The sequence below is a fragment of the Salvelinus alpinus genome, chromosome 4 (assembly GCF_045679555.1).
Source record: "Salvelinus alpinus chromosome 4, SLU_Salpinus.1, whole genome shotgun sequence".
NCBI lineage: Eukaryota > Metazoa > Chordata > Actinopteri > Salmoniformes > Salmonidae > Salvelinus > Salvelinus alpinus.
In genome coordinates this window covers 48659883-48685534 of record NC_092089.1, presented here as the reverse complement: position 1 = coordinate 48685534, position 25652 = coordinate 48659883, and the positions used below count along the sequence as shown (strand labels likewise).

The 25652-nt window shown below is 43.4% G+C and overlaps 2 protein-coding genes across 4 annotated transcripts in view; both read left to right on the top strand.

The window, feature by feature from the left end:
• The first annotated feature begins 6070 nt into the window (after nt 1-6070).
• LOC139573830 (persulfide dioxygenase ETHE1, mitochondrial-like) lies at nt 6071-12545 on the top strand. Of its 2 annotated transcripts, XM_071397737.1 has the most exons (8): nt 6071-6603; nt 7886-8030; nt 9771-9919; nt 10246-10375; nt 10976-11065; nt 11448-11564; nt 11906-11962; nt 12238-12545. In XM_071397737.1, the coding sequence occupies exons 1-7, from the start codon at nt 6412-6414 to the stop codon at nt 11950-11952; spliced, it is 870 nt and encodes a 289-aa protein (XP_071253838.1). In that variant the 5' UTR covers nt 6071-6411; the 3' UTR covers nt 11953-11962; nt 12238-12545. The 2 variants fall into 2 exon arrangements, with proteins under 2 accessions (XP_071253838.1, XP_071253837.1); XM_071397736.1 differs by having other exon boundaries at nt 11906-12545.
• Nucleotides 12546-13175: 630 nt separating this feature from the next.
• LOC139573828 (pleckstrin homology-like domain family B member 3) overlaps nt 13176-25652 on the top strand; it is a 28741-nt gene continuing 16264 nt past the window's right edge. Inside the window, exon 1 of one of the 2 annotated variants that reach the window (XM_071397733.1) lies at nt 13176-13215. The gene's annotated coding sequence lies outside the window, so the exon portion shown is untranslated. Of the gene's footprint in view, nt 13216-14228; nt 14670-25652 lie in introns of those variants that run through there. The other variant, XM_071397732.1, reaches the window with a different exon arrangement.

Sequence of the window (25652 nt, the reverse complement as noted above, 5' to 3'; positions counted from 1 at the left end):
ATGTTTGGCTCTTCTCTCAGCACTTCTTTAACCCCTCTACGTTGATGCTTGGCTCTTCTCTCAGCACTTCTTTAACCCCTCTACGTTGATGTTTGGCTCTTCTCTCAGCACTTCTTTAACCCCTCTACGTTGATGTTTGGCTCTTCTCTCAGCACTTCTTTAACCCCTCTACGTTGATGTTTGGCTCTTCTCTCAGCACTTCTTTAACCCCTCTGGTGGTGAAGCAGTGTGGACGCTCCCTATGCTTGTCTGCCAACACCTGTCTGTAATGTACAGTAATGTGAGAGGCCAAACAAATGCTGCTGATGTGAAACAGGACTCACACACACACAGAGATAGTGGGTCAGTGTAGGTCACTGACAGCGTTGGTGCGCGCCCCCCATTGATAACTCCCGTCCTATCAATAAACATAAACAAACTGCGTTTTTGTCATACTGTATACAAACCAACCTAGGAGATCATATAAAATGAGCAGCCCTTCAAATACAAATGGATTTATTGTATATTTAAAACACAAGTATGTTTGTTTTCATTCATTATACTGTGTATGTACCTGTGCACCTCTGTAACTGAGTATCTGCGAGTGTGAATGACTCGGCGGTACAGTATACATTACCCTCTGTTAAACTCTGACCCTGGCTCACAATTATTCACGTGCATATTTCATGATCCCCGATGACAAGAGTGCATAGATCTGTTACATCCCTACCTTGTCCAGTACTGATAGCACCTACCTACCTCCAGAGGAGGAGAGAAAGATTAAGGAGAGGTGTAACTCATGAGAGGAGAAGGAGAGGGATGATGGGGGGTGAGATAATGAAACGATTAGGAAAGGAACAAGGTTGGGTACGGAAGGAGGAGTGCAGGTAGAAGAAAAGACAAAAGAGGAGCGGTCTGGCGAAAATAAACTGAAAAAGACCAAGCATGGGATAGACGATGCCTTTGACAGAATTGTTGCCACTATTTCAAGGATGTTTTAATTGTGACTTTGGAATTCCAACTTTGAGTGAAGGAGCAATAGATTAAGTTGAATAATCCCTGATGAAGTAGAGATGCACAGCTCTCTATGGCTTACATTCAGGTCAAATCAATTTAGTATCTAAACTTTTTTTTGTAAACAAAATGTCCTTGCCTAATCTACAATGGGTGGTATTTGACTGATTTCCCAGCAAGCTTCTAATTCCTTATAGCTCTATTATAGCAGTTATGCGCTTCCTCATAATTTTCTCTCTAACTCTCATTCATGCACACAATTCTGTCGATTCAGAACTGACAGCACAAAACTTCTGGAGGACTTAATGTGTATACAGATATGTTAATAAATCCTGTGTGTGCTTGTAAGAACAGAGATTGTGTCAAGATGTAAACATTTACACTTAAAACACATTGTACAGGTTCTTAAAAGCGTGTCTATATCTCTGCTGAAGGGCACCCGTCGTACCTCTGGTACCAATTCATCTGGGATAGGCCCAGAGCTCCCCTCTCTGGTCTGCTCTCCTACCCAGCCTCATACCCTCTCTGCTGAATCCCACTCAGGGCAGACTCCCCCTGATCAGATCCATCCTCCACCACCTGGCACACGCCTCCAACCCCTACAGCATCGGTCTGCTATCACCCCCCTCGCCCAACCACTCCTCACACCACCCCCTCAGAAACTCCTATACCCAAACCTCACAAGTATAGATATGAAGGCCTCCATTTTCCTTCCACATGCACAACGTCCACGCAATGAGCCCCTTACCCCATCCCTCGGAACCTGCCCCTCGGTTTCCCTCAATGTTGCCCCTGGGGGTGTACCAGTGGGGGTATTCCAGTTACCATCCTCTACACTCTTTGCACTCATGGGGATTCCCACTTACCACTTGGGAATGGGCATACCGCCACCATCTCCCAATGCCCATCAGACAGACACAACCCCAACACCTAGCCCCTCTGAGAGGAATCTAAAGGCCCAACAGCCCCGAACAGAAGCACGATTTGATCCCCCTACGTCCTCCTCTGAGGTACCCATGGAGGCCCAATCCCCAAAGGTAGTCCCCTCGCCCCCCCAACCCCCGGACTTGGCCTGCTCAGAGGACCCAAATTCAGAGACCTCCTCGCCACTCCCTCCCTGTGATCGCCCTCTGGAGGTCCCACAGAGGAAGCCATCTGAAGTGGATGAAGTATCTGTTGGGCTAACACTCCCCAAAGACTGCCCTGATGAAGAGCCAGGTAGGCTACTGTGCCGTATTTGAGAGAGAGACTTGAATACACGGGCATATTCATTACGGAAACTGTTTACCGTTTATAAACCAAACGGAAGCAAACAGAGCAAAACAAGAGTTTCTATTGGACAAATTCAGGCAGGTCCCTTCCTATTTTGTTCTGTTTGCTTCCATTTAATACAAATGTTGCAACGTTTTGCAACAGAATTGGAGTAATGAATATGCTCTAAGTCTTACTAGGCTTTTGGTTGATTATCTTGTGTTCGTGTCAAGTTGTGATTTATTTATGGTTTGCTTCCATAGGCACTACCATTCCTATAGTTTTTTCACTCAGTGACACTAACGCTAGCTGTAGCGGTGGCTGTAGTTAATAAAACAAATGGAGGGCTGCTGACTGTACTGGCACCTAAACAACTTTCACTGTAACAAGAAGATTTTTTTTCTTCATTTTTTCATGTAGGTGAACGTACCCTTTAAGTGTCTGTACTTGAGCACCACAGTCCCCCTGGCTGTACCATGAACCTTTCCATGGTTGTATAATACACATTGTTGATTGCATAAATGTTCCAACCTATTCCTGGGCAACCATGAAAGCCTGCAGAAATGTCAACCACACAGGGCCAGACATACGTCTTTGAAACGTATTGTTCTTTTCCATGAAGGTTATGCACATTCTTGTTCAAAGCACTTGAATGTTCAAGGTATCCACAGAATGCAGCAGTTTATTCAAAACAACGGATCTGTTATTCTATTCTATTCCCTTCTTTACTGTAGATCTTGAGCCCCCGCGGTGCACTTGCCCCTCACGTCTGACAATGCTGACGACCTTCATCGCCGTCTTCATCCTTCTTTTCATCTTCTTCGCCATTTTAGGTAACCTCACTGACAATACAGTGCTTGGCATTGTAGACCCGGGCTGTGAGTGAAAACGTCACGAGCCTTTGTCACTCAACTCCTCTCAAAGCTCATTGGGGGAGGAGGTCCCTTGCATCCTCTCCTCCAATAGGCTTTGAGAAAGCAAGGATTTTATGGCTAGTAACGTTTTCAGACACAATGTCATATCTTAATATATTTACAGTCATTTAGCAGACACTCTTATCCAGACCGACTTACAGGCACAATTAGGGTTATATAGACAGATTTTACAGGCGCAATAAGGGCACATCGATTGTCTTTTGACCTAGTCAGGTCAGGGTTTCGAACCAGCAATCGCTCTTAACTGCTAGGCTACCAGCCGCCCAAGACAAGACACATTTGACAGTAAAAAAGGATGCAAGCATTCAACAAACATCCATTTTACCTCGTCCTCGCTCACTCTCCTTTGCATCTTGTTTGTCTCCTCCTCAGTCAAGTTCCTGTGTTTCCCACCCAACCTGACAGACATTGTGCAGCCATGTGGCGTTAAAGGGAACTGCAGTGTCCCAATGCCAGTCCTGCTGCCCAAGCAACCCATTAACAAGACAGGAAACATCAGTGCAGGTGATGCCGTGTTCAGGTTATGTCTGTGTTGACAGTTCATTTGATTGAAGCACCCATCCCCGATCCCACTCTCCCTCAGGTTGCCTAGGTCCAGTTGGTGCTGGTCGGAAGGCTTGGAGGATTGTCGGGGGGGTGTTAGCAGAGGACAAGTGGGGCTGGCAGAGCAGTTTACACTGGAGAGGGAAACGTGTGCGGGGGAGCCATCGTCACTCCACGTTGGATCATTACTGCAGCCCACTGCTTCATCCAGTAAGGGGGAGGGAGAGAGAATAAATGGTTTATTCGTTTATTTTTTATTACGGTGTTCATATTATGACATCCTCAACAACTCATTTTGACTCTGAGGCTGTCTTAATATGAAAACTGTACTTATTACATTAGATAATATGTGCCTTCTATTTCCCTGCATTCTCCATAACCCAGGTACAACATGTTACAGGAGTCAGAGTGGCAGGTGGTTGTGGACACGCTCAGTTTGACGGACACATCAGCGGGCCAACGCTACAGAGCACTGCAGATCCTCTATCACCCCAGCTTCTCCATAAACAACAACGACTATGACCTTGGGCTACTGCGCACCGTGGCTGACATAGACATGGGTGGTGAGAAGAATTAATGATGAAGGTTGTTCAGCGGAGGTTATATGGCTATATGTATGGTTACTCCTATTCTGATTTCACCTGTTCCTGTTTGGCATTTGTCATGTTCATGGTTTCTCTCAGGCATGAAATCTAACTGACAACTTAACACTATATCAACACAAAAAGTATCTCAGTTGGTAGAGCATGGTGGGTTCGATTTTTTATATTAAAAGTAGAATGTGAAAATACTACCTCTCAGGACCACTTTTGATTTAACCATTGACTCATTGGGTACATGTGAGCTTATCGTCAGTGCAGTACAGTCAATGTGCTGCACAAAACGGAGAACACTGTCAGGAACGGAGTGAAATGGGGAGGTACTATTTGAACTTGTCTAATAAGAAACTCTTGTTTTCTGTTGCAAAACGTTTTGCTACGTTGTGTCCTAATGAACATGACCATGGTGTTGTGTTATGTGTTGCTTTAGGTGGGGTTCGACCAGTGTGTATGCCCAGTCCTAGAGAGTCCTTCCTTCCTGGTGCCCCCTGTTGGGTCACTGGCTGGGGCTACACTAAAGAGGGGGGTGAGTCATGTTTCCAAATATTCTCACAACACTTCCTTATGATTTCAACTGATTGGATGATCACTCTAATTTATTGCGCCTTGTCTTTATCCTCTCCCTTTTTCCCACTTTTTCCATAATCACATCAAATTGCCTGACATTTGTCGCAGAATGAAGACAATGTTCCCTTCCATCCCATAATCTCATTCAATAACCTGACAATTGTCTCTTCATTCTTTTCCCATTATAACATTCCTATTTGTATAATCTCTCCTTCTTCATCTCTCTCCTCTGTCTTTACCCCTCCTTTCTCTACTCCACCTCGGTTTGTCTGCCTCTCTCTCTCTCTCAGGCTCTGTACCGTCTGAGCTGCGACAGGCTCAGGTGCAAGTGATAGCCCAGTCCATGTGTTCCCACCCAAATGTCTATGGCTCCTACCTCACTCCCAGGATGCTTTGTGCTGGCACCATGGAGGGAGGAGTGGACTCATGCCAGGTACACACACACATACGCACGCACACACACACCAAAAACTGCATACATGAAAAAATATGTGGTCTTCTCTGGTTGTAAGGGAGACAGTGGAGGCCCGCTGGTGTGTGAGACAGGGGAGGGGGACTGGAGGCTGGCTGGGATAGTGAGCTGGGGAGATGGCTGTGGTCGGCCCAACAAACCAGGAGTCTACACCAGGGTCACCCAGCTGCTCCCCTGGATGTACAATTATGTAGAGGTACATAGCTACAGTAGGTGCACCAGTCACACAGAACTGGGTCAGTGCTTCTCTGAATGTGAAAATGCACTACTCCATGTTATGATTTTGACTCTTTTACAGATGGACACATTTGAAGAATCTGGAACCCCAAAAACAATGAATTATACCTCTGACAGCTAGATTTTATGAGCAGCAATATGACCACTTACATTTCTGCAAAATATTAAAGTATTATGTATTTTTGCTTCACATTCCATTTTTGTATTAAATAAAAAATGTCCTTTAATCTGACAATAATTTTATTGAAAGCACATTCTTATTCAAACCATTATATATGGTTAATTACCATACTAATGCATGGATTGTTGGATGCAACTGGGACTGGCTTTGTTTCCTGTCTGGAGTTGCTGACAATAGTCACGTAGGGCAAAAAGCAGTGTAAAGTACCTTGTTATATGAATACACATGTGCACAGTCATAGTGACACACCGAACTCTGATCCCCTATCTCTCTGTGTGTGTGTGTGTGTGTGTGTGTGCGTGTGTGCGCGCGCGTGCACATGTCCTCTGCTCTTGTGCTTGGAGGTTCGCAAAGAGTAGGCTCCCTTACCAGATTTCTGGGACTTCCTTGATACACTAAACGACATGCACATTTTATTGCACAATAAGTCAATATAGCTACAACATTTGTGGCAACCATGCTAATTATGTTTTAGGCTATAGCCAAATATACTTATACGGCAACGACAGCTACAGAGGATTGGGACACAACAAACTAGTCAAACTCGTCTGCTCAGTTTGGGGATTTCTACCCCTGCCCGTCGCCCAGTAGGAAGCCGAAAAAAAGTGTCAGTTAAATAACAGTGAAGAAAAAATGTGTTCAATTGTAAACCGACTGAAACCTGCTCTGGCCTACACGCTGTGGCTACAAACAACCGGGTACTCGCGTAAAGTTCCAGCCCACATCGGCCCGGGCTTACGCACCAGCAAGCAGCCTCTTGAATCGGTCATCATACGACCTTACTGCTCCAGTATGGAGTTGGGAAAAGGACCTTTCTTCAGGCAGGTGAGTTAGCCACTGCAATCATTTATATTTTTAGCTTTTGGCCAAAGTTTGGCATGCTTAAAAGTTCTAGGTTGAAGTTTCAACTGGGTTCCGCCGACTTGTTGAAAGTACAGTGAACACTACCTCTCAGACGGTTTTTTTCAGTGCATGTAAACAAGTATTTTGCAATTGGTCAACATGAGAATTAGGGGGAACGTATTTTCCAGGCATCCTTCGTTATTGCATTGTTAAAAAAAAATAAAAAAAAGTGGAACAATGTAACGTTAGCAAACTGTAGTAGAGGGGGCGTGTTCAAATCGCCACTCAATGTTTACACATTTGCTGGCAAAATAAAATCACAAAATTTGTGATAACTCAAATCTAAATAAACCAAACTAAACTAGATAACCAGATGAAAGCAAGAAAAACATCGTAACTAATTACATTATAACACAAGTACGCCATCTTCATGCTTGTGTGACACTTGATATTCTGGATTTCCCCTGATTGTCTGTTTATGCGATTAACATGTGGGTCAAAAGGGAAATAAAAGTATTGCGTTTTTCGGGGGCGAATAACACTGTCTACCGGTGTCCTAGATAGCTAGTTAGCTACCAGTGTCGCCCCCGCCTGATGTGTACCGGAGCGTCTTTCACTCCCGCTTGCCGAACACCTGCCCTCGCCGTCGTTAGCAGAACTGCGGGAAAACAGTGCCCGAAAGGCGGGGGCGAAGTACACGGTCTACCGGTGTGCTAGCTACCTCTCCCACCGGCTGTGTACCGGAGTCCTAGCACCCAGTGTCCTAAACGCCTACTGAACAACTATCATCGTTAACAGAAATGCGGGAAAAGTGCCCGACAAGCAGGGGCGAAGGACACTGTCTACCATTACCCTAGCTAGCCACCAGTGTTGTCGCCCTCGCCTCTTCTGTGGAGTTTATCGGCGGTTGGCAACTTGATGGTGCATTACCGCCACCTACTGTACATAAGCGCCTCTATACGGGAGTCAGCTTAAAAATGGACCAATAGAAGGATAAAGAGGGGTTCCTGAAGTTGCAGGAATGCCCACATGTAGGACCGCCTCAAAGTATGAAAATCCACCTTGACGGTGACTCTTGACACAGACTTGCAGCCAAAAACAACAAACCCCTTATCACCATAAAAGACTACACACCCATATATTATCAGCCACGATCAATATACAGGCATGATGTGTGTTATGTAATAGCATACTGTACTGCCCCTCGTCTTTTATAACCTATGGTTACTCACTCACCTGTCCTTGCTTGTTCCAACCTTTACAGCTGTTTGAGTCAGTGAGCAGCACCTACACCTATCTACTGGCTGATACAGAGAGCAGGGAGGCGGTCCTCATTGATCCAGTACTGGAGACAGTGGACAGGGATCTGAAACTCATAGAGGAACTGGGTTTCAACCTGAAAGTGGCAGGTAACTTGGATGTCTCTAAAACATGGACAAACACACAAGCATGCGCTCGCTAGCACAAGCACGTCCACACACACATAGACATGCACTCACTCACTCACCCATCCACTTACACACTAACTCACTCCCACATGGGAGTACATGGAAAAGAATGATCTGATTACAGCCAATCAGCATGCTTATCGCAAAAAACATTCCACTACCACTGCATTGGTTGAAATGACTGACCAGTGGCTCAATGCTATGGATAATGGCAAGTTTGTGGGTGTACTATTTTTAGATTTCAGTGCAGCATTTGATTTAGTGGATCATGAAATAATTTTGACAAAATTAACGCATTATGGTTTTAAGGAGGTAGCATTGAATTGGGTACAGTCATATCTAACTGACAGGAAACAGTCCACCTATACCAATGGTTCATTTTCTTCCCCTCGTGTGTTAAACTGTGGAATACCGCAGGGCAGCTGCCTTGGGCCACTTCTTTATTTAATATATACCAACGACCTTCCCTATGCCTTAGTTGAAACTCAAGCTACTATATTTGCAGATGATACTCCAATTTATGCAGCCAGACAATCGGTTCAACAGGTACAGCAGGCTTTGCAAGGAGATTTGGAGAATATCAGGGAGTGGGTTTGCCAAAACAAACTTGTTTTAAACACCAAGAAAACCCAAAGTTATGTTGGTCTGTTCAACTAGGAAAAGGCCAAAACAGCATGGGATACAATTAAGTATGGGAGGAGTAGAAATTGAAGAAGTGGCAGAAACCAAACTATTGGGAGTACAGCTAGACAACTGCTTATCGTGGTCGTCTCAAATAACTAATCTATGTATAAAGTTTTTTATTAAAACAGCATGCATAATCAGAAGGATAGCTAAATATTTACCAGGAAAAATTCTTCAGCAAATAACACAAGCATTAATTGAGAGTCAGGTGAACTACTGTTCTGTGGTCTGGGGAAATGCATCATCAAGTGAAGTTAGGAGGCTGCAGAATGTACAGATCAAAGCAGCAAGGATTGTTTTAAGGTGGAGATATGGTTCTTCTGTTGCAGTCATGCGCAGTGTTCTTGGTTGGTCATCAATCGACAAGATAATTGAAAAAAACATGCTTATTTTATTTCATAATATACATAATTTAAAACGGTCAAGTTCTATTCACAACGGTATTCAGTTGGTAAGAGACAGACATTCCGTAAATGCTAGGAATAGATTGTCCACCATCTATGCATTATCCAGACAGAAAAGAGAAATAGCAAAATAACATTTTGATTTAAAGCAATAAAGAAATGGAATAAATTAACTGAGCAAACTAGAAACCTTTCAATATATACATTTAAACATTATTTTAAAACATTTTAAATATAATACATAGAAATGTTGTGGGACTATACTAGATGAAGAATCAATATTTTTTAGATTGAGTATTTATTGGGTCATTATGTTAGTATATTATGTATGTTTGTAATAGTGTGTTATATGTGAAAATGTGTTTGTATTATAAATTGTATTTTAATGTTTAAGTACTCTTAGAAGATTAGTCCAAATGGGGACTAAAAGAGATCCTAATCAAAAATCAAATCAACACACACACACACACACACACACACACACACACACACACACACACACACACACACACACACACACACACACACTAATCCTACATCCATTTTGATCTCCTTGTTTATCCTATCCTTGTTTAAGATGACATATACCCTGTACCCCCCTCCCCCCTATTAGTGAACACTCACTGCCATGCAGACCACATCACAGGCACAGGACAGCTGAAGAACAGGCTGTTTGGGATGAAGAGTGCCATCTCCAAGCACAGCGGGGCCAGTGCAGACATCCTGCTATCAGATGGAGATAAGATCAGCTTTGGCAAACATGTGAGAACAGACCTACCTACAGCCATATAGCTATAGAGAATACAGTATGGGTCTGGGCCTACCCCAATTTGTGGTCACCCAAAATCCATGGTCCTGGAGAGTCATAGGTTTACAGTTTTTTTTTTCAACTGAGTACGACTGCTGGGCTGAAACAAAAGCCTACACATCATGTACTGTTACTCTCCAGGACCAGGGTTGCTGTCCACTGCTCTAAATGCTTCAGCTGTATTCACCTTCTTCATCTCTCCTTCACACTCCCTTTCTCCTCTTTACTTCCCCCTCCCTTGTTTTCTGTAATCCCTCTTACTGCCTCTCTCGTCCCTCAGTATCTGACGGTGAGGGAGACTCCAGGACACACAGACGGCTGTGTGACGTTGGTGACAGGGGACCAGAGCATGGCTTTCACTGGGGACACACTGCTAATCAGGGGCTGTGGAAGGACAGACTTCCAGCAGGGTAACGTTAACCTTTTCCACACTACTAAGCTAAACCGAGCAGAGCCAAGACAAATGTACTGCAATGCACTGGCCTGGTTGGGCATCCACAAGACTGAATCCATGCTGGACTTGACAATGTGAAAAGAAAATATCTAAGCCAAAACAGTACTATAGTGTGACTCAGTCATATTCTCTCTGATTTTTGACCTCTGTGGTGATCTGTCTAGCCATGGAGATATTATCAGGGTATGTCACAGACTTTCATCCCTATACGCTATTGTTTCCCAATTCTTTGGTCAGAACTGTTTTTATACAATGCATGAAAAGTTTGTGGATCATTGCCTCACCCACACTTGTTGCGATGTTTTATGCTTAGTGGACACAAGGTGGCAGTATTGTAGCCTTTTTTTTCAGTGTAGTCTGATCACGAATAGTCACTGAACCGTAGCCTACTCCTGGGTTATGTTCAATAGAGCATGCGACGGAAAACGTTTTGGAACGGAAAAGTGTAAATTAGTGTTTCTTATCAGACAAGTCCAGGCAGTCCCTCCCTGTTTCAGTCCGTTTGTTTGGGGTCCAATGAAAACAACCCTGATCTGTTTGTTTATCTACTTCCCAGGCTGCTCTAGGAGGCTCTATGAATCAATCCACCAGAAGATCTTCACATTACCTCCCCAGTGCCTCGTCTTCCCTGCACATGACTACAAAGGTGGACAAGACATCCTCTTTATGCAATAGTGTTATTGTATTCCAGTGTAATGTGTATATCCCCTGACCCCTTTCCTTGCAAGATTTCCTTTTTTTACATCTATGCTCTTGGGGATAGCCTCACCAATAATTTCGTACAAGCATACCCAGAAGGCTTGTATACTCTCACAGTGCTATCACTATCGTTTCCATAGACTTTACGAAGTTAACTTGTCCGGTGTGCTGTACCACCACTCTTCACCATTTGTCTACTTTCATTTTCAACTCTGTTCTCTTCTGAGTCATTCCTAAGCCAGATCAGACTGTGTGTTCTACAGTTGAGTGTAGTCATTGAATCATCATTGTGTTGTATTGCTAACAGGCCTGTTAACCCTGTGCTGCAGGTCAGACGGCCTCCACCGTGGGCGAGGAGAGGAGGTTTAACCCCCGCCTGACCAAGAGCGTGGAAGAGTTTGTGGACATCATGACCAAGCTGAACCTCCCCAAGCCTGCTAAGATAGGTATCTCAGACAGTCCACCCTCTGCAGCCATTCTATTACAATAGAATCTGTTGTTGTGTATGATTATAATACTATTATATTACTATAGGGCCTATTAGTATCTAGATTATATACAACTATTGTAGTACAATAGAGTTATTATCAGTGGTCTTTCACCTCACTTAAACATTATCACGAGAATGAGCATGACAAAGCTATCCGTGAAGAGATGGCAATATGTTACACATACTGTACTCTTTCAAACTGTCCTTTGCGCATCGATTTGATTACTTGTTAGTGTAAGCTCTTCTCAATTCACTGATAGAAACAAGATGTTGATTTGTTATTTCTCTCTCTGCCAGATATTGCGGTGCCTGCAAACCTGGTGTGTGGACTCCATGAGGTTTGAATGTCAAATCTGCTGCTCTGGCACCCCAATGGTGGAACAAACTCCCTCACGACGCCAGGTCAGCGGAGTCAATCACCACCTTCCGGAGACACCTGAAACCCCACCTCTTTAAGGAATACCTAGGATAGGATAAAGTAATCCTTCTAACCCCCCCCCCCCCTTAAAAGAGTTAGATGCACTATTGTAAAGTGGTTGTTCCACTGGATATCATAAGGTGAATGCACCAATTTGTAAGTCGCTCTGGATAAGAGCGTCTGCTAAATGACTTAAATGTAAATGTAAATCGATTTTAGGATTTCACTTTAAGCACTATTGGGAGGAAGAGGGAAATGATTTTCACCCAGCCACAACTTAATGTTGTATATATTTTATTTCCAATTTGAACATACATTCCTCCTTGTTTGCCTATGAAAAAAAAGCAGTGGTCATGATTTGGTGGGTGTACAGATACTGAAATTGTATAGTAAAAGATGCATTAATGATCATTAAACATTGCCATGTACATTGTAACATTTTATAATACAATCTCCTGGAAAAATGTGAACATTAAGATGACCTAGTTTTATATTAAATCAAGATTGTTCAAATGTAAATGTCTGAATGAACTCTTTCTTTGACTACACCTGTATAAATTGCAGATTTGCAGTGTAACTTATGGAAAATGCTCTGATAGAAGGTTCCGTTCATGGTTTAGTATTCATGAATGCTGACTGACACAATTGAGCTCTTCCACATGGCCTTTCCAGCATCCCCTAGTCAAGGCAATACACACAGACAAACACACACATCCTGTACACACACACAGTACTCTGACTGTTGCCAGCCATGGTCTTTTTGCATACCAGGAAAACCTAACTCTTCTATTTGCATTTGAAATCACTGTGGGCCAAGTTTCCATTGCGAGAGTCCAAAACTCGTCATTGCCATGCCTTTGTGTGCTTGTTTCTCTATCTACCACTTAATTAGCCGGTATCATCCTGTTATTCTCTCAGCCGCTTTATATAATACCATATTGTAATGTCCTGAATACACCAACATAATCGGCTTAGCCTTAGGATTCCACTTAGCTGTGTGTCTAGCCTAGAAGCATACTACATTAGTTTTTGTCCCACGGCCCATTGACTAGTCTCTACCTGGTAGACAGGTTTGGTGAGATGGGAGTGTCTGGCTCTGACTCAACCATGTCTCTGTCTCTGAAACCTGCCTGATCATTTCATAATAATGGTCCACTGTGAGCTCATACTTCTCAGATTCATCTCAAAGGTACTGTACCCTTCCTTCTGTATGTAAATATTTGAGTATGGTTACTTGAGCAGTTCATGCCTTTGCTGTAACAAAAGTGACAGATTGGTTTGACTGCGTTTAAAGACACCGGACACACCATGTGTGAAATGACTGAACTTTTAGGTTTCTACTGTAACCTTCGGATGGAAATAGAGGAAGATTTATTCAAAGTGAGAAAAAAAAGAAAGAACTAGAAGTCTGAAGAAAAGATGACATTGTGTTGTTGTCACATACATCTTCACACCACTTCATCTGCCAGCTGTCCCTGTCACCACTAGAGACAAACAGAACATCCACATTAGGCAACTCTTCTTTCACCTACCTACTGACAGAAACGCCTGCGTTCATTGTTTTGAAATGCACAGGGTGTGACCAGTGTTGCCATCACACCTAAGCTATGTTTTATTTTGAACTTTTAAAAAATCATTTATAAGCCAAAACATACATAGACAAAAAATAGGCAACTTAACATGTTGTTGTGGCAGTGTTTCGCCTGTGAAAAAAAGGCACTATTATTTGACTTTGTTGTGCTTTTTTACAAGTCACCAGCTGTTCTTTCACCCAGTCTGTACCCTGCCCCTTCCATCTGCTCTCTCTTTTACCCTTTTCACTCTCTTTTCCCACTCACGGTCTGCTACCAACCCTGACTCCAGGCATTCTCTCTCACCCTGTCCACATGCCCTTGTTTAGGGGCAGACTGAGGGAATAATCTATGATTACACTATCAGCTCATTGAGACAGAACTGTTAAGGGAGCAGGGGCTGATAAAGGCCCTTGGGTATAGTAAAGAGAGTGGAGGAGAGATTTACGTGGCAGCTATTGATGCTTTCCAAGGGCCCTTGGCATTGAAAGTGACACAAAACCCGCGAGCTGTGTTGGCAGGGTGCCAGGCCAAACTGCTTTTGCGTTAGCCTATAGCGAGCCTATAACGAGTGCATTACAATGACAAAGCCCTGTCGTCGCGGGAAATCCCAGAAGAGAGTTCTCATTTCGGTGCGGAGCCCCCTCACAAACAGACCACAAACTGTGTAGTCAGTTAGTGACGCGCTCAGGCGCATTTTCACACCAACTTTGTGTCTGACAGTGTGCCCGCCTCACATGCATTCCATTTCACCTGTTGACGACGACAGCTCACTACGATCTGTCATTTTCACTGGGAGTTATTTGAAAGGATTGAATCAAACCAAAGAGGAGAGAGGAAAATATAGACATCAAATGTATTCAGGCGGTATATGACAGCAAACAGAAACTCTGAAACTTCTCTGGATATAGTTCGTATGATTGAAAGCGAAAGCGCGCGCCCGGTCCAAACCCATCACTTCTTTATTTAGTCACTCTATTTTTATGAGCGTCTATTTTCTTCAAATTCAGCGACAACAATACACGTTCCCCACAACAAAAACCCGTTTGAAGAGAAAACGGCATATTCTCAGGTAAGGCATTAGTTCTGTGTTTCTGTTCTGTGTCGCTGTAGTTTGATACATTGTAGCTGGTGAATGATCGCGATATGATAACACGAGGATTATTATTATTCCACAGTAGCTACCTTCAGTGTTAATTATCTACTTAAAGTGGTCGTCTGTTTATAAATGGACTTCATCTGTGTCATGAGAAGGGATGATGTCACTTTGAACTTGACAGAGCATGTAAATAAACGGAACACAGAATCTCTATGATTATGTTTACAGAAAGCCAGTAGGCTACTGTAGCCTAATTTCTAAACTATTTATATAAGTAAACGATAGGCCTATGCCATTTATATAAATGGACTATATTAAATAGTACAGCTATCATTAGTCTGTTAGTTCACACCAAGCCAAATAGCCTACTTTTTAAAAAACGATTTATGCAAATTGTGTACATGCTAACTTAAAGAATAACTTTTTGGTAGGTTTAGTAGTTTTTAAAATGTCAGAATGCTTGGTTGTATAATTATGAACATCCAGATACTCAAGATTCTATGACAACATTCTATTTGATTACCCAATATTTGGGACTTTGTGCTTGAGCATAAGTAGTTAGATGGGCTAAACATGTCCTCCAGGCCTATAGCTTTTCAATGTGTAATTTTCACTGTGAAAAGGTGAGAGGACCATATGTGGTTCTAATTCAAACATGGTTTTCTTAATGTCCCAAACCTCCTTTCCCATGGCATTGTTTTCCTCAGTTTATGTAAACTCACATTTGTTTACCAGACTCTTCTGATATATGTTGTTTATCATTTCCATCGGGCTCATCGTGTAAACAAATGAGAGGGGGAGTATAGGATGACGCTGACAGAGGTGGAGAGAAAAGATTGCCTGGGTGGGTAGCCGTCAGGGGAGTCGAGAGCACATATCTCTCTTCTGTGTTCAATCTCTCCTTCTTTCTTTTTCTCTCACGCCCCTTTTTTGGCTGCACTTGTACGGACAGCTCTATATCTGGGACCTAGCCTGTCATTAATGGGTCGTTATTTCGCTGACCTCAGAGCGGAGAGATTTGCTCAGCCCACTGGAATCTCTGCTAATGTTGTTGAACTAGCATATATTCAAAGTCTGTGTAATTAGTGGTGTCTTCGGACCATTCCAGTCAGTTTTGCAGTGTTGAAATATGCACAAGTCACATTTGCGTGAATTTTTCTATTAATGCAGTGGTATCATAGTGTGATAATCTACTTTATTGGAGAAACAATTAGGCCTATAGGGTATCTTACTTGCTAATTAACATACAGGAAATACAACTAATCGTCTTCCCTTACAATCAATGATCCTAGCTTGTATTTTAGTCTTCAACCCTTTGGTCTCCTAAAAACAAAAATAATGTATTCCCCAACAGTAGCCAGTTGGCTCAGCTACAGTATAATTCTAGGAGTCTAACAATAGGCCTATCTGCCCTCACACCTAGAAGACAGTTAGTCATGATATCTCACCTCTCATCTGACAGATAGACGCCACACAGAGCTGTCCAGCCTTGGTTATATTCATTAGGTACCAAAGGGAAAAAAACAGACTGAAGTGGGGAGGGACTTCCTGGACTTATCCAATAAGAAACGCTCATGTTTGTTTTTAAAACATGTTTGGGTGCCCTAATGAATATGACCCTGGTTCCTCTCAGCTGCTCTTCCTGCTCAGGCCCCAGTATGGTAATGACAGTTTCCTCTCTCAGCCCATAGTCCCCCTGTAAACCATCATAGCCTATCTCAGTGGGCTCTGTCATAGCTCTGAGGTCATACAGCTCAGACTGGTCACCATGTATTCCTGGGAACCTGATGTGTCAGGACACAGTGTGGTGATGACAGCTTCCTGATAGCCCTCCTTAGACTACTGTAGCCTTCCATAGACCACCGAAGCATTGCTAAGTGGGCTCTGAGGTCATACAGCTGAGACTGGTATGGTCACTACCCACTGGGCATACACTGGTTGAATCAAAGTTGTTTCCACATCATTTCAATGAATTTACGTCGAACCAGGAATAGAAGTTGAACTGACGTCTGTGCCCAGTGGGTAGGGTCCAAAATGGCATCATATTCCCTATATGGTACACTACTTTTGACCAGGTCATTTCTGACATACAAAAATGTATCATGGCGCTGGAGAGGATGGCTGCTGTTTTATTGGCTCTTAACCAACCGTGCTATTTTGTTAGTTTTTTCGCATTGTTTCTAACTTATTTTGTGCATAATGTTGTTGCTACAGTCTCTTATGACTGAAAATAGCTTCTGCACATCAGAACAGCGATTACTCACCTTGAATTGGATGAATCATTTTTCTTTAATGAGTCGGACGAGAGGGATTTACCTCAGACACCCGAACAGGCCCTCATCCCTGTCATTCGCAGGAGAAAGAGATGGAGATTTCGCGGAAGGAGATCGGGGTGCCTTGTGAGGATCAGGCGATGAGTGGCTAATCGGCCTTTGCCATCCGTACTATTAGCCAACGCACAATCACTGGAAAATAAATGGGACAAACTAAAAGCATGTATAAGCTACCAACGGGACATTAAAAACTGTAATATCTTATGTTTCACCGTGTCGTGGCTGAACGACGACATGAATAAAATACAGCTGCCGGGTTATACACTCTATCGGCATGATAGAACAGCAGCCTCTGGTAAGACAAGGGGTGGCGGTCTATGTATATTTGTAAACAACAGCTGGTGCACGATATCTAAGGAAGTCTCAAGGTTTTGCTCGCCTGAGGTAGAGTATCTCATGATAAGCTGTAGAGCACACTATCTACCTAGAGAGTTTTCATCTGTATTTTTCGTAGCTGTCTACATACCACCACAGACCAATGCTGGCACTAAGACCGCACTCAATGAGCTGTATACCGCCATAAGCAAACAGGAAAACGCTCATCCAGAGGCAGCGCTCCTAGTGGCCGGGGACTTTAAATGCATGGTAACTTAAATTAGTTTTACCTAATTTCTATCAGCATGTTAAATGTACAACAAGAGGGAGAAAAACTCTAGACCATCTTTACTCCACACACAGAGACACGTACAAAGCTCCACCTCGCCCAACATTTGGCAAATCTGACCATAATTCTATCCTGATTCCTGCTTACAAGCAAAAATTAAAGTAGGAAGCACCAGTGACTCGGTCATTAAAAAAGTGGTCAGATGAAGCAGATGCTAAACTACAGGACTGTTTTGCTAACACAGACTGGAATATGTTCCGGGATTCTTCCAATGGCATTGAAGAGTACACCACATCAGTCACTGGCTTGATCAATAAGTGCATCGATGACGTCGTCCCCACATTGACTGTACGTACATACCCCAACCAGAAGCCATGGTTACAGGCAACATCTGCACTGAGCTAAAGGGTAGAGCTGCCGCTTTCAAGGAGCGGGACTCTAACCCGGAAGCTTATAAGAAATCCCGCTATGCCCTCCGACGAACCATCAAACAGGCAAAGCGTCAACACAGGACTAAGATCGAATCGTACTACACCGGCTCCGACGCTCGTCGGATGTGGCAGGGCTTGCAAACTATTACAGACTACAAAGGGAAGCACAGCTGAGAGCTGCCCAGTGACAGGAGACTACCAGACAAGCTAAATAACTTCTATGCTCGCTTCGAGGCAAGTAACACTGAAACATGCATGAGAGCATCAGCTGTTCCAGACGACTATGTGATCATGCTCTCCGCAGCCGATGTGAGTAAGACCTTTAAACAGGTCAACATTCACAAGGCCCCAGGGCCAGACGGATTACCAGGACGTGTACTCCGGGCATGCGCTGACCAAATGGCAAGTGTCTTCACTGACATTTTCAACCTCTCCCTGTCTGAGTCTGTATTACCAACATGTTTCAAGCAGACCACCATAGTCCCTGTGCCCAAGAACACTAAGGTAACCTACCTAAATGACTACCGACCCGTAGCACTCACGTCTGTAGCCATGAAGTGCTTTGAAAGGCTGGTCATGGCTCACATCAACACCATTATCCCAGAAACCTGAGACCCACTCCAATTTGCATACCTATCCCAACAGATCTACAGATGATGCAATCTCTATTACACTCCACACTGCCCTTTCACACCTGGACAAAAGGAACACCTATGTAGCAGCAGCATACCACCCTGCATACCACTGCTGGCTTGCTTCTGAAGCTAAGCAGGGTTGGTCCTGGTCAGTCCCTGGATGGGAGACCAGGTGCTGCTGGAAGTGGTGTTGGAGGGCCAGTAGGAGGCACTCTTTCCTCTGGTCTAAACAAAGATCCCAATGCCCCAGGGCAGTGATTGGAGACACTGCTCTGTGTAGGGTGCCGTCTTTCGGATGGGACGTTAAACGGGTGTCCTGACTCTATGAGGTCATTAAAGATCCCATGGCACTTATCGTAAGAGTAGGGGTGTTAACCCCGGTGTCCTGGCTAAATTCCCAATCTGGCCCTCAACCATCACGGTCACCTAATAATCCCCAGTTTACAATTGGCTCATTCATCCCCCTCCTCTCCCCTGTAACTATTCCCCAGGTCGTTGCTGCAAATGAGAACAAATGAGAACGTGTAGACCTGATCACCGACAATGACGAGACAGCCTATAGGGAGGAGGTCAGAGACCTGACCTTGTGCTGCAAGGACAACAACCTCTCCCTCAATGTGATCAAGACAAAGGAGATGATTGTGGACTACAGGAAAGGAGGACAGATCACGCCCCCATTCTCATCGACAGGGCTGTAGTGGAGCAGGTTGAGAGCTTCAAGTTCCTTGGCATCCACATCACCAACAAACTAACATGGTCCAAGCACATCATGACAGTTGTGAAGAGGGCATGACAAAACCTATTCCCCCTCAGGAGACTGAAAATATTTAGCATGGGTCCTCAGATCCTCAAAAGGTTCTACAGCTGCACCATTGAGAGTATCCTGGCTGGTTGCATCACTGCCTGGTATGGCAACTGCTCGGCCTCCAACCGCAAGGCATTACAGAGTGTAGTGCATACGTCCCAGTACATCACCGGGGCCAAGATTCCTGCCATCCAGGACTTCTATACCAGGCGGTGTCTTCCTAAAAATTGTCAAAGACTCCAGCCAAATCTAGGTCCAAGAGACTTCTAAACAGCTTCTACCCCCAAGCCATAAGGCTCCTGAACCCAGACTATTTGCATTGACCCCCCCCCCGCCCCTTCTATGTTGCTGCTACTCTCTGGTATTATCTATGCATAGTCACTTTAATAACTCTATCTACATGTACATATTACCTCGACTAACCGGTGCCCCCACATATTGACACTGCACCGGTACCCCCTGTACATAGCCTCGCTATTGTTATTTCACTGCTGCTCTTTAACTATTTCTTACTTTTATTTCTTACTTTTGCGGGGATATTAAGCATTTCACTGTAAGGTCTACCCCTGTTGTATTCGGCGCATGTGACAAATAACATTTGATTTGATTTTTGATTTGATATATAGTGCATTACTTTCGAACAATAAAGGAAATGGATTGACATTTTGGACACATCCTAGGTATTCCAGTGCACCTGATCTGTCAGATGTCACAATGTGCTCATGGCTAACAGGTCAGGTGGGGGTTGGATAGTTCCGCTGTAATCCTCTGCGGAGTACTAGAGACCTGAGCAATACAGTAACTGTAGTCTATGGAAATGCCCTTTATTGTTACTGATGTAAATGTCCTTCATTGTTACAGTTGACCACTATTGACATTCTGTGCTAGCCCATTGTGAGGCTGGCAGACTAGACAGAATAGTCGGTTTGAATGGAGCACAATTCATCATAATCAGTATGTTGATTACATACTTCTCCCTCAATATGCAGAATGGCATACACGGATGACAGTAAGTTTCCTTTTTTAAGTCTTCTGGACTCAAGGAAGAGATACACTTTAGCTACTTGAACTGCTGGTGGGTTATGGATGTAACATTGTAACACCTGATGCCTTTCTTGAGGATAGTGCAGCAAAGTGCTCACCAATGCAGAAAATTCTGGTGTTTTTATGTTTCTCAGGTAACAGCAGCTTTTGCTCAATATCAGCCAGACAAAGGTTAAAGGCACAGTCCATACATTTGATTTTCACCCTGAAATTCTCTGGAAGACTGAGGGGGATGTGTTTGCTAGTGTACCCTTCTTAAAAAACTAAGAGTAAGGCAAATATGACCAAACATGTACAAATAATATGCCTATTGGTGTATATGGTTTTGTTTGTTTGTGTTTATACTTGGTCTGGCCACCAGGGACAGCGAGAATGTGGACTGTCCCTTTAATTGAATGTCAGGACCAGGTCAGTTGTGTTCATGTGTTGTCTGTGTAACATTTTTCCCTGGTGCCCTTGCTTTGAACACATAGTGAAAACAAACCCTCTGCACTCACGCACGCATACGGCATGCCATACTTAAGTATTTTGTTTCTTACGTTTGTCGCGCTACAGTGCCTTGCAAAAGTATTCACCCCCCTTGGTGTTTTTCCTATTTTGTTGCATTACAACCTGTAATTTAAATATATTATTATTTGGATTTAATGTAATGGACATACACAAAATAGTCCAAATTGGTGAAGTGAAAAAAAAAAAAAAAAAAAGGAAAAGTGGTGCGTGCATATGTATTCACCCCCTTTGCCATGAAACCCCTAAATAAGATCTGGTGCAACCAATTACCTTCAGAAGTCACATAATTAGTTAAATAAAGTCCACCTGTGTGCCATCTAAGTGTCACATGATCTGTCACATGATCTCAGTATATGTACACCTGTTCTGAAAGGCCCCAGAGTCTGCAACACCACTAAGCAAGGGGCACCACCAAGCAAGCGGCACTATGAAGACCAATGAGCTCTCCAAAGTTGTGGAGAAGTACAGATCAGGGTTGGGTTATAAAAAAATATCAGAAACTTTGAACAATCTACGGAGCAACATTAAATCCATTATTAAAAAATGGAAAGAATACGGCACCACAACAAACCTGCCAAGAGAGGGCCGCCCACCAAAACTCACAGACCAGGCTAAGAGGGCATTAATCATAGAGGCAACAAAGAGACCAAAGATAACCCTGAAGGAGCGGCAAAGCTCCACAGCGGAGATTGGAGTATCTGTCCATAGGACCACTTTTAGCTGTACACTCCACAGAGCTGAGCTTTACAGAATAGTGGCCAGAGAAAAGCCATTGCTTATAGAAAAAAATAAGCCAACACGTTTGATTTTCGCCAAAAGGAATGTGGGAGACTCCCCAAACATATGGAAGAAGGTTCTCTGTTCAGATGAGACTAAAATTTAGCTTTTTGGCCATCAAGGAAAACGCTATGTCTGGCGCAAACCCAACACCTCTCATCACATCGAGAACACCATCCCAACAGTGAAGCACGGTGGTGGCAGCATCATGCTGTGGGGATGTTTTTCATCGGCAATGATTGGGAAACTGGTCAGAATTGACAGAATGATGGATAGCACTAAATATAGGGAAATTCTTGAGAGAAACCTGTTTCAAGCTTCCAGAGATTTGAGACTGGGACGGAGGTTCACCTTCCAGCAGGACAATGACCCCAAGCATACTGCTAAAGCAACACTCGAGTGGTTTAATGGGAGACATTTAAATGTCTTGAAGTGGCCTATTCAAAGCCCAGACTTCAATCCAATTGAGAATCTGTGGGATGACTTAAAGATTGCTGTACACCAGCGGAACCCATCCAACTTGAAGGAGCTGGAGCAGTTTTGCCTTGAGGAATGGGCAAAAATCCCAGTGGCTAGATGTGCCAAGCGTATAGAGACATACCCCAAGAGGCTTGCAGCTGTAATTGCTGCAAAAGGTGGCTCTACAAAGTATTGACTTTGGGGGGGTGAATAGTTATAGACGCTCAAGTTTTCTGTTTTTTTGTCTTATTTCTTGTTTGTTTCACAATAAAAAATATTTTGCGTCTTCAAAGTGGTAGGCATGTTGTGTAAATCAGTCAGTCAGTGTGACTATGTGAGAGACAGGCACATGCCCTTCCAGTCTTAGAAGTGTTTGTTGATCTGAACCCAATGCCTGCAAGTTGTTGTTAAATTCGCGTGAAATATGTGTCATTTAATTACCCGTTAAGATGTTGCTGTCTATTGCTTAAATGGCAGGTAGCCTAGTGGTTCGAGCATTGGGCCAGTGATCAAAAGGTTGCTAGATCGAATCACCGAGCTGACAAGGTAAAAATCTGTCATTCTGCTCCTGAACAAGGCAGTTAACCCACTGTTCCTAGGCTATCATTGTAAATAAGAATTTGTTCTTAACTGATTTGCCTAGTTAAATAAAGGTTAATAAAAAAAAATGCTGAATAATCAGTCATAATTGCTCAATGAGGCTTTTGTACAGCTTTGACAGTGCTACTGATAGTAGTCATGGCGCTTGGCTTGCACGTGCAAATTCAGAACACACAACATTCTATAATAGAACTGTGTTATTTGACGTGTCAAATTAAAAGGTTATTTAACGCATCAAATAGTGTTATTTGACATGTATCTTTTTTGACATGCAAAGACCCTAACAGCATTCCATAGTATGTCGTGAAGCTAATAGCAGTGGCGCTATTACTGTGTAACTCCAGTAGGGCAACATCTGAACAATAGTGCACTTGGTAATGTTAGTGTGTACCAGTGCTCAACCAGTCGCGAAAGCCAACATCACCCACGACAGAGAATGGTTGATTGTCAAGGGCAATGAATTCCATTACCTTGGCGTTAATGGATTTCGCCTTTGAGTTGTCTTGCTGAAATTTTCTTACTTGCTCGACTTGTTTACTGCTCGATTCACACAGCAGACATTGTGGACTAGGTTAGGAATTCTTTGTTGCACCTGTAGCGCAACATTTTACATGGCGTCATTACGTCACGTTCCTGTGTTATATTGGTATGCACGTCAGCTTTGACATCGTTTTTCACATAGGCGTTAAACTAGACATCGGACCGATACCGATGTTGGCATTTTTAGCTAATATCGTCCGATTCCGATATGTTCACCGATGTATCGTGCATCCCTAATTGTAGAAGTACTGCTGTATTCTGCTGTCACTGAGTTTGTCAAATGATTCTCCATATTCACACAAAACGTTCCATGAACATTCCAACACAAGACAATTGTCTTGGACTTTATGGTACCAAAATGGCCACCGTCAAATGATCAAACAGAGTTTGTTGAACTGTATATCTATGACTGTGGCCGCAGCCTGTCCTCTTCAGATAGATAAGGCTGATAGGCCAACACATGAGCGTTGTCACTCAGGGGGTTTATGATGATTCCGTCAGCTGAAGTTTAACAGGATCCAAACCTGACCTCAAGTGGTTTTAAAGGGGCTAGAGGAAGAACATTGGCTCGTACACACGCACACACACAAACACACACACACACACACGCGCAACGCACACACACGCACACCAATCAGTATCTTATGGCTGCTAGCAATAATTGCCCCTCAGGGATGAATTAAGTTGATTGAATTGAATTGAATCCCAGTCCTGTAATCCTGTCAACACAGGTGGGTCAAGAGTGTACAGACTTCCACTTCTTTAGATATGATTGCATATTACCAACTGCAGTGCGAGGGAGGAGGGACAAGTATGAAGGGACTCCAATTGTGTACTTTTTTTCTCTATCTCTTTCTGTGTGTTTGCGTGTTGGTAGTAAGGATTGTGGAAACTAATTATTGTGGAATCCTTGCTTCTGTTGGTGTATGATCGATCACTGTTGAGAGGGCGTGTATGTTCTTGTGTGTGTACTAGGGCTATGACGCTTCAACTGTTGCTGGTTATTGCTGAGTCGAGGGGAAAGATTAGCACTACAGTGTGAGAGATTGAGTGAGTGAGTCTGCAGACCTCGGACTTGAGGGTTACGCATTGTGTCACCTCCAGATAGGACAGTAGTTGTATAACACACACTAGAGCTGCGGCCATAAACTGAAAATGATCGACATGACCATACCGACCATGCTGATATCGTTCATTACGATAAGTAGCCTATACTAGAGAAATGTGAAGTTTGAAATGAAATACGTTTAGTTAATATGGGTGATTTGTTAATGGGACACGTGATGGCTACAATCATCAAACTAGTAGTAGTAGTTTAAAGCGTAATACAAAAAAACTGGTGCACATGAATGTTATAAACTTATTGATCTATTTATCGGTATCGCATCAGTTCAGGACATTTAGTGGAACTGGATCGCACAGCTTTATCACCCTCCCTCCCTCCCTCCCTCCCTCCCTCCCTCCCTCCCTCCCTCCCTCCCTCCCTCCCTCCCTCCCTCCTTCCTTGGGATTGCCTCTGTTTCTTCCACTCTCTCATCTCTCCTGCCACTCCTTTGTAATCAATACCTATTTTCAGCACATTAACACAAAAATGTTCAGCTTAATCTTCCTCTCTATTATACCGTTGCCCTTTCCCCTTAATTATGTCCCTTTCTACTCACTTTCTTTTCCATCCTTTTAAGTTAGTCTCTTTGTGTTCTCTCCCTCCCTCCCTCCCGTCCTCTCTTTTCTCTGTATTGTTGTCCATGGGCCCTGGTCAAATGTAGGCAATAGGGTGCCATTACGGACTCAACCCTGGTGTGTTTGTTTAGCCTTTGTTTTGTTGCTTTTGAATAGCATCTGTGTTGACATGACAGAATGGACTTTACTCCTGCATGACTCTCTCTCCAACACTACAGTCTCTCTTACTGTTGATAGTGTATCTCAACCGGATAATGCAAACGTCCGTTTGGGTCATATGGATGTGAGTCAGTCTTGGTTTAAACAAAGATTTCTCCTCACCAGCGTTCACTCTAATTTTGCCCTCTTCCCAAAGCATGACCTCCATGTGGTGTCCATTACATGTAATATCTACATTTATGGAATGAAAGTAATAGTATCTAATAACTTCACCATATGGAATTTGGCATACGGTATTACTAGGTCAAATATGTATGTGTAATTATGGGTATTGATGAATGGTAGCCATCCTCTTCAACATGCATGCATCCATACACAC

Bases quoted from the DNA above. Each gene is read 5' to 3' on its own strand.
- LOC139573830 (XM_071397737.1), top strand. From the start codon at position 6,412: ATGTGTTCAATTGTAAACCGACTGAAACCTGCTCTGGCCTACACGCTG. The intron at 6,604-7,885 runs GTGAGTTAGCCA...CAACCTTTACAG, and splicing joins AAGGACCTTTCTTCAGGCAG to CTGTTTGAGTCAGTGAGCAG. The intron at 9,920-10,245 runs GTGAGAACAGAC...CTCGTCCCTCAG, and splicing joins AGATCAGCTTTGGCAAACAT to TATCTGACGGTGAGGGAGAC.